This window comes from Hyla sarda, chromosome 10, assembly GCF_029499605.1.
Source record: "Hyla sarda isolate aHylSar1 chromosome 10, aHylSar1.hap1, whole genome shotgun sequence".
NCBI classification, from domain to species: Eukaryota; Metazoa; Chordata; class Amphibia; order Anura; family Hylidae; genus Hyla; species Hyla sarda.
The window spans coordinates 141,533,409-141,543,265 of record NC_079198.1 but is presented as its reverse complement, the minus strand read 5'-3'; the positions used below and the strand labels follow the sequence as shown (position 1 = coordinate 141,543,265).

The following is a 9,857-nucleotide window of genomic DNA, read 5'->3' as shown; positions in this document are numbered from 1 at the left end:
CACTGAACTTTACTGCGAGCATTTCGCAGGTCTAAAAGCCCCCTCCTGCAGCTGGTGCGGGGTCACTGCACACACCACTAATTGGTGCCCCCTGAGCAAAGATCAGGCGGATACAAGCACCAACAGGAGCCAAAATATCTCCTTAGGCCCCAGTCAGAGGAACTCTCCTGCTCTAGACAGGCTAGGTAGGCCGGTCAGGTTTCTGGGCAAGACTCAGATATGTAACAATTTCAACCTCTCTGCATGCACCTACAGCAACTGCAAGCTTCTCCATGTGTGTTTTCTCTGTTTCCGGGCCCACCCCAGCTCCATCTGTTCTCAAAAAGGCAACCAGGCGTGACTAGGCGTGGTGCGGGTTGATGCCCTGGCCCGCATTTTAGCCAGCCACCCTGATCCCTGCTGGGTCAGATGGTTAGTTGGGGGGTTTCGCGAAGGCTTTCACACAGGGTTGGTCGCGTTGCCTCAAAGCACGTATGAATGCCTTAACCTTCAGTCAGCACTCGCTGAACCCACGGTGGTGTCAGAATTAATACAAACCGAACTTCTGAAAGGCTTTATGATCGGCCCTTTTGATGTACCCCCTTTTTCTGTCTGGAGGGTTAGTCCGTTGGGGCTAGCCACTGGGAAGTTTTCTAATAAAAGAAGGTTAATCTATGACCTCTCCGCGCCTTACTCTTCTAACATCCCTAGCATCAATGCACTGATCCCTTCCGATCAGTTCAGTATGAAATATTCCACTATCGATCAAGCCATACAGGCCATACTACAGCTGGGCAGGGGCACGTGGCTCTCCAAAGCTGACATTACCGACGCCTTCAAACTTCTCCCCATCAAGCAAGACCTGTGGCAGTGGCATGGTGTAAAATGGGCAGGCAAGTATTACTTTGCCACTAAACTCACCTTTGGAGCCAAAAGTAGCCCCTGGCTTTTTGATCAACTAGCCACGGCCTTACACTGGGCCTTACAACATGTCTCCAACTGTCACCACACTATCCACTATCTGGACGACTTCCTGTTGCTGGAACACCCTGGTCACAGTCCCTCTAATCTCAGGTCACTGCTGAGGCTGTTCAAGGAAGTTGGGGTCCCAATCGCACCCCATAAGACCGAAGGCCCGTCCACTCAGCTCACCTTCCTAGGCATCATCTTAGACACAGAGGAAATGCAAGCCAGGCTTCCCCAGGAGAAACTGGCTAGGATCCGTGAGGTTATCCAAAAAATTACAAAGTGCCACACAGTATCCAGGGTGGAGCTCCAAAGCCTCCTAGGCATGATGGCCTTTGCGATGAGGATCATTCCGCAAGGTAGGTCATTCATATCCAGACTCCTGGACTTACTTCCTTCAGTTTCCGGGCAGAGGCATGTCATTCGAATTGACAGCGAGGCAATGTCAGACCTGGCCATGTGGGGTCACTTCCTGAATAACTGGAACGGAATCTCGCTCTTTGTCCCCTCAGCCACGGAAACATCCCCCTCCGTGGTTTCTGACGCCTCAGCCGTCGGTTTCGCCGCTCTCCATGGCGCACACTGGCTGGCCAGTCCTTGGGCTCAGGACATACTGCTTATCCCGAATTTTCACAAAACTTCGGCCTTATTTGAGATCTATCCAATAGTAGCAGCCGCTGCCGTATGGGGTGATTCGTGGGTCAACTCCACTGTCCGCTTCAGATGCGATAACATGGCCACAGTAGACATCTTAAGGAAAGGGCGTTCTAAGTCCCCGCATATCATGCGTTTTGTCAGGAAGTTTGTCTTGATCGCTCTTCAGCACAATTTTCACTTTTGTGTTGAGCACATTGAGGGTACTAAAAACACAGCAGCTGACGCTCTGTCACGAGGTAACATGAAACTGTTCTTTCAGGTACACCCAGAAGCAGACATCGTCGGGGTCCCAGTTCCTTCAACACAGTATCTCCAGATGGACTAACAGACTTCATCACGGTGGCAAATTCTTTAATCAGACAGTCCCTTGCACCCAGCACCACACGGGCGTATGACGCAGCTCTAGCCTCTTTTTCCCCGTTCATGCACAAACAAGGTCTCCCTGCCACAATTTCGGTTCGTTCCTCTCTTGCTTATGTCGGTTTCTGCCATTCTTCTCTTCACCTCTCCCACAACACCATCAAGCTTCACTTAGCAGGGTTACAACACCATAGATCCTTCTCACATCCCGACGCACTTTCTCTACTGTCCACTAACCCTATTAAGGCGGCACTCAAAGGCATCCTTGTCCTGTCACGTCCCAAACCACCCTCCCGTGCACCAGTCACTGGCGACCTTTTCCGATCCATGTCCTCACTCCTGGACACTCACCCGTTTGGTCCCAGACTCAGCACTGTCATCAAAGCAGCGATCTACTTGGCCTTCTACGGATTCTTGAGGCCGGGGGAGTTCACACGCTGCGGTCGAAGGTCACGGGGTCCTCTCCTGAGCCAACTATCACCGCACGGGGCAGGGTTTGCACTCACTCTGTCTTCCACCAAAACCTGTAGATGGGGAGCCACCATACGCTATTTCCCCACTTTTCACCAATGGTGTCCGGTCCTGGCCCTCACACAACTCCTTTCCACGTTCCCTGGACAGCCAGCGCACAGCCCTCTTCTGCCGGTCAATGGGTCAGCACTCTCCTCTTCACAGTTCACCAAACACGTGCGGTCCCTTGTCAGAGTCCTGGGACACGAGCCTAGTGGCATTTCAGGTCACTCGTTTAGGATCGGAGCAGCCTCTGCAGCGTCTAAACACAATGCCCCTGCACACGTCATCAAGAAGTTGGGGCGCTAGAATTCTGGCTGTTTCGAGCGCTACGTCCCTGACCCGTCCACCGAGATGGCGGGGGTGTTTAAAGTGTTGGCTCTGTAAATTCAAATAAAACTCAGTTGTACCCTACCTCCGACTCTTTGCCCTCTATCAGGCATACCCACGGTCGCGGTAATTGGGCACACCTCATCCGCTAGTTTTCCCTCTTAGGTCCTCTAGATGGTCTCCTGTTTCCAGGTCGGTAAGTACGGTCAGTATTATACAGTTTGTACAGTTCCCACTCTAGGCTCTTGGAGCCATGACCACAAGTGTTAAGCCTAATTGGCTTTATTTGTGGGAGTGGCGTGGGGTATATAATCACCCCTCTCCCACACCTGGGGGCGTGTGTTACGTTGGCGTCACCCACCCAGCCCTCCCTCATTTCTCATAATTCCCACTAGGGTATGCCCTCTATCAGGCATACCCACGGTCGCGGTAATTGGGCACACCTCATCCGCTAGTTTTCCCTCTTAGGTCCTCTAGATGGTCTCCTGTTTCCAGGTCGGTAAGTACGGTCAGTATTATACAGTTTGTACAGTTCCCACTCTAGGCTCTTGGAGCCATGACCACAAAACAAAGACAAAGAAATTCTATACCAGCCCCCAAACACAGGTAAGTGAAGTATATTAGTAACTAGACCAACTTTACTGCCCCTATCTTATATTTAAAGAACCAGAAATCCCAGAATACCCCTTTAAATGCTAGAAAAAGACAGCGGCGCCTCCGGTAAAGACCCATTGTTTCCTGTTTTCCTATGAGAACAAAATGAGTCTCTTCATAAAACATTTGTATTAGATTTAGTGCAGACAAAAAGGACATTTTCCAGGTCCACCGTCTCTGTCGTCCACCAAACATCTGCAACCGGGCCAGAAGTGCTGCAGGCCAAAAGTGTTAAAGGAGTACTCCGCTGCTCAGCGTTCGGAAAAATGTTCCAAATGCTTACAGCGGGTGGCGGGAAGGGGCGTGGCGGCCATCACACCCCCTCCTGTAGACTTGCATTGAGGGGGTGGGGCATGAGGTCACAATGGGGGGGGGGGGGTGACATCACGATGGGGCGGGACTGTGACGTCACCAACCCCCGGACCGGCTCTGATCTATACTGACCAGGGGCAATAAATAAAACAGCCGTCTATAGGCGGTAACTTCCCCTCAGGTTTGGTGTATGATCCCGGTCCGGTTTCTAATTGAATTAGGAGAAATGCTCCTGTATCGGGTTATAATTTTTTGTGACACCCCCTGGTGTTATTTCTGTTCCCTCTTAAATTATTCTCCTAATTAATCTAGTGCCGGTGATAAGAAGCTGCTGATCCCTATTGTCTTGCCGAACAACAGCAGAAATCCCTGTGTAGATGGGACTGAGCTACTGAGCATGTGCGACCACGTCTCTGACCTGATATGGCCGTATATAGAGTCCACATATCCCTGGATACTTCTGGTGCTCACTCAATGGCGGCACGAGCTGGATATTATATATGGTCTCTGCCGTTGGCTGTCCGGGCGTGCTGGGAATTGTAGTTTTGCAATAGCTGGAGGCACTCTGGTTGGGAAACACTCATCTAAGCAATGACAGTGCCCCCCAAAGTAGAGAATGGAAAGCCTTGTGCAGGACCATGGGTGTGTGAGGGGTGAAGAGCCGTCTGATCCGATCCCACAGAAGAGATGCTGTAAAGCAAACTGCTGAAAAACTTCTTGATAGAGATGAGAGAAAGGAGTCTGATCACACAGGACATCGCAGTTTCGGAATTCTATGTACCGGTCATCACATGATCACTCCTAGTCACATAGAAGAATGAAAGTGAAATTTTTTATAAATAAATATATATCTATATATATAATAAGAAATTTTGATTAAAGATTATATATATATATATATATATATATTAAATATTATGTAAAAATAAGATTGCGGATTTCAGCATTTACCCCATTCCTCTCTTCCAAAAGAATTACAAAAAATGAGGCGATAAACTATATGTCCCGAAAAATTGACAAAACTCCACAACTCTTCATGTGCACTAAATAAAATACAACTCATCCTGCAAAAAACAGAAAGGCCTCATATCAGGTGACTGTGACGGAGCAGCTGATCTGTTGTATAATAGAAGTATGAAAAGTGAGAAAAATGTGTCAGGCTCCGCCCCTTTGGGCATAACACGGCGTCTACGTATCGTCTGAAATCTGTCACCTAGGAATCTGCTATATAACTGTGAGCGCAGTATTAATGGTAATAAAGCTTCTCTATGCTCCTAAAAAGATGTTTTGTGAATAAGAAATGTAGAGAACCCCTTTAAAGGGGTACTCCGGTGGAAACCATTTTATTTTATTTTTTTTAAATCAACTGTTGCCACAAAGTTAAACAGATTTGTAAATTACTTCTATTAAAAAATCTTAATCCATCCAGTACTTATCAGCTGTTGTATGCACAACAGGAAGTTGTGTAGTTCTTTCCAGTCTGACCACAGTGCTCTCTGCTGACACCTCTGTCCATGTCAGGAACTGTCCAGAGCAGGAAGGGTTTGCTATGGGGATTTGTTCTTTCTCTGGACAGTTCCTGACATGGACAGAGGTGTCAGCAGAGAGCACTGTGGTCAGACTGCACAACTTCCTGTGGAGCATACAGCAGCTGATAAGTACTGGCAGGATTAAGATTTTTATATAGAAGTAATTAACAAATCTGTTTCACTTTCTGGCACCAGCTGATGAAATTTTTTTTTTCCACTGGAGTACCCCTTTAAATGTCATTTTGTTTCTGTGTAACTGAAGTGTCACATCTCTAGTAACAATGTTTTCTCTTTACGGACTAAAAATTTCTACAAAGAAAAATAAGACAAGTGGGCGGAGTTTGTTTATTGAGTAATACGTGGACAGAAAGACGAGCACAATAGGCAGCTCTTGCTTTTGGCAAAAATAAAAATAAAATACACCAGGAAACTTGTTTATCAGTCATCGTGTATCTGTGGTCACGGTAACAATTGCTCAGTATTCCAGTCATGACCATGTCGGGGGGGTGGGGGGGTCACCGTGACCAGATAATGTCGTCCGAAGAGCCAAATAAGTGCATGCAGCTCCCAAAAAACCAACAAAAAGGCAGAAAAGGTTTAACAAAGTGAGAAGCTGCATATAGGTTGGTTCGGTGACAACGATCTGGATCCTCAGATGGAATATTCCGGTATTACCCTCCGCTGGAACAAGACAAACTCTTCAAGTCTTCAATAAGAAAGTGCAAAAAATCTACAAGGAAAGTAAAATCCTTTTTTTTTTCTTTTCTTTTGTTTAAACAAGAAGTTCGTAGGATGGTTGGATATTTTGTAGGACACTAGAAATGTGGATATGGCTGTCGTCTCTTCAGGGCGCGGATTTAGTCTTCAATAAAAATGATGTCGTGTGGTCTCCCCTTCCGCTCCAAAGTGGCGCTGTCCATGAAAGACTCCAGGGATTTCCTGTCCGGGTAACATGGGAGCGTTCCATTCGATGCTGTAGGGGTGAGAATGAGAGAGAGGGACTGAAATGGAACATTGTACAATGCGTCAGAAAAATTAATCTTTCATCTAAAGTTTTTACATTTTTTTATTGTGACATTTTTTCTCATTCTACATTATTGAAATCCCTAAATATAATAGTTTTTTATACATTCATCTAAGGAAGGGTCAGCTGTCATTTAATCACACCCTCTATAATTACCTACTAGAGCACGCCCACTATAATCACTAACTACTAGAGCACGCCCACTACAATCACTAATTACTAGAGCACGCCCACTATAATCACTAATTACTAGAGCACGCCTACTATAATCACTAATTACTAGAGCACCTCCACTATAATCACTAATTACTAGAGCTCGCCCACTATAATCACTAACTACTAGAGCACCTCCACTATAATCACTAATTACTAGAGCTCGCCCACTATAATCACTAATTACTAGAGCACGCCCACTACAATCACTAACTACTAGAGCACGCCCACTATAATCACTAATTACTAGAGCACACCCACTATAATCACTAATTACTAGAGCACGCCCACTACAATCACTACTAGAGCACGCCCACTATAATCACTAATTACTAGAGCACACCTACTATAATCACTAATTACTAGAGCACCTCCACTATAATCACTAATTACTAGAGCACGCACACTATAATCACTAACTACTAGAGCTCGCCCACTATAATCACTAATTACTAGAGCACGCCCACTATAATCACTAACTACTAGAGCACGCCCACTATAATCACTAATTACTAGAGCACGCCCACTATAATCACTAATTACTAGAGCACGCCTACTATAATCACTAATTACTAGAGCACCTCCACTATAATCACTAATTACTAGAGCATGCACACTATAATCACTAACTACTAGAGCACGCCCACTATAATTACTAGAGCATGCCCACTACAATCACTAATTACTAAAGCACCTCCACTATCACTAATTACTCAAGCACCTCCACTATAATCACTAATTACTAGAGCACGCCCACTATAATCACTAACTACTAGAGCACGCCCACTATAATCCCTAACTACTAGAGCACGCCCACTATAATCACTGATTACTAGAGCACGCCCACTATAATTACTAATTACCAGAGCACGCCCACTGTAATTACTAGAGCACGACTCACTAAAATCACTAATTACTAGAGCATGCCCACTATTATCACTATTTATTAGCGCATGCCCACTATAATCACAAATTACTAGAGCATGCCCATTATAATCAATAATTACAGCACACCCACTATAATTTCTAACTACTAGAGCACGCCCACTATAATCACTAATTACTAGAGCACTCCCACTATAATCACTAATTACTAGAGCATGCCCACTATAATTTCTACTAGAGCACGCCCACTATAATCACTAACTACTAGAGCACGCCCACTATAATCACTAATTACTAGAGCACGCCCACTATAATCACTAATTACTAGAGCACGCCCACTATAATCACGAATTATTAGAGCACCTCCACTATAATCACTAATTACTAGAGCTCGCCCACTATAATCACTAATTACTAGAGCACACCCACTATAATCACTAATTACTAGAGCTCGCCCACTATAATCACTAATTACTAGAGCTCGCCCACTATAATCACTAATTACTAGAGCTCGCCCACTATAATCACTAATTACTAGAGCTCGCCCACTATAATCACTAATTACTAGAGCTCGCCCACTATAATCACTAATTACTAGAGCACGCCCACTATAATCACTAATTACTAGAGCTCGCCCACTATAATCACTAATTACTAGAGCACGCCCACTATAATCACTAATTACTAGAGCTCGCCTACTATAATCACTAATTACTAGAGCACACCCACTATAATCACTAATTACTAGAGCTCGCCCACTATAATCACTAATTACTAGAGCACGCCCACTATAATCACTAATTATTAGAGCACGCCCACTATAATCACTAATTACTAGAGCATGCCCACTATAATCACTAATTACTAGAGCATGCCCACTATAATTTCTACTAGAGCACGCCCACTATAATCATTAATTATTAGAGCACGCCCACTACAATCACTAATTACTAGAGCACACCCACTACAATCACTAATTACTAGAGCACGCCCACTATAATCACTAACTACTAGAGCACGCCCACTATAATCACTAATTACTAGAGCACCTCCACTATAATCACTAATTACTAGAGCTCGGCCACTATAATCACTAATAACTAGAGCACGCACACTATAATCACTAATTACTAGAGTACGCCTACTATAATCACTAATAACTAGAGCACGTATTATTCCCTTATAGCCTGGGATTTTTTTAAAGTGGGGACCTCCAGCTGCTGCTAAACTATAACTCCCAACATCTATATACTGTATTCCCTGGACTACCCCTTTAAATATGGATTCTGACTGGTAGATTTGTTTGGCCCCGCCTCCAGCTTATGACTGCGCTATTATTCATATGTGACCATTTTGCAGTCACCAGTCTACTAGGACGAGGCCAATCATTGACCAAAACTACCAGTGCGCCATTTTAATAGATCTTGTGAATTTAATCCTCAGTCTTCCCCAGTGTCTTCCCATCCTCCTCCTCCTGTCAGAGAGCGACGCGCGCGTCACATGATCTCTATGAAGGGAGGAAAACGAAACGCAGAATAGATTGCAGCCGCCTCCGTTTTTTCCCCCTTTGTGCGTCATTTATGGCGTCCATGAATGATGTCTTGGCCGATATTTTTCTACGACCGTAGAAACTCTAAGTGGCGAAGAACCGGAGATGATGAATAATTCAACCTGTCAATCATCCTCGGCGCACTCGCCTCACTATGAATAATTTACGCTTCTGAATTAATATTGATTATGATACAACAGATGAAATCAGCAGAAAAACATCCCGCACGTGACGCCAAAACCTCCCAGCAGGGGAATAAATGGGGCCATAAACTCTAATAGGTTTATTTGACCCTTTATAAAATATTTTTATGCACAAAATAGGGAGGAAGATTCTGAGGACAGGACCTGGGGAACTAAATTGTAATATTATAACGGCTCTTTAAAGGGGTACTCCGCAGCCCCAGCATTCGGAACATTTTGTTTGGAGCGGGCAGAACATTTTGTTCTGAAAGTTTGGAGCAGGCGGAACATTTTGTTCTGAAAGTTTGGAGCAGGCGGAACATTTTGTTCTGAAAGTTTGGAGTGGGCGGAACATTTTGTTCTGAACGTTTGGACGTCGAGTCAAGCCCCCTCAATGCAAGTCTATGGGAGGGGGCGTGGCTACCGCCACGCCCCCTCCCATAGACTTGCATTGAGGGGGCGTGGCCGTGACAGCACAACCACTTATGTGATGGCATTTAGGTCTAGTTTCCCTCTGGCATTTAGGGTTGTGCCAGATCAAGAGACGCTTTGTGCAGCATTTATTGATTTGATCGCTGACGGTTCTGACATCATGACCCATGTGATCCGGTGGATTCCTGGAGGGAGCGGGTGAAACACATGTGGGTTCATGCACCCAGCATCCCCCCCCCCCCCATCCAGGGTCACTTCAGATCCTCGGACGTGTG

At 45.4% G+C, this 9,857-nt stretch overlaps 1 protein-coding gene across 5 annotated transcripts in view; it reads right to left on the bottom strand.

Annotated features, from left to right (window-relative positions):
* Window positions 1–5,628: 5,628 nt before the first annotated feature.
* CHD5 (chromodomain helicase DNA binding protein 5) overlaps window positions 5,629–9,857 on the bottom strand; it is a 274,281-nt gene continuing 270,052 nt past the window's right edge. For 4 of the 5 annotated variants that reach the window (XM_056544557.1, XM_056544555.1, XM_056544553.1 and 1 more), the window contains one exon: window positions 5,629–6,270. In XM_056544557.1, the coding sequence (XP_056400532.1) occupies window positions 6,155–6,270 (116 nt within the window). In that variant the 3' untranslated portion in view covers window positions 5,629–6,154. Of the gene's footprint in view, window positions 6,299–9,857 lie in introns of all 5 variants that reach the window. The other variant, XM_056544556.1, reaches the window with a different exon arrangement.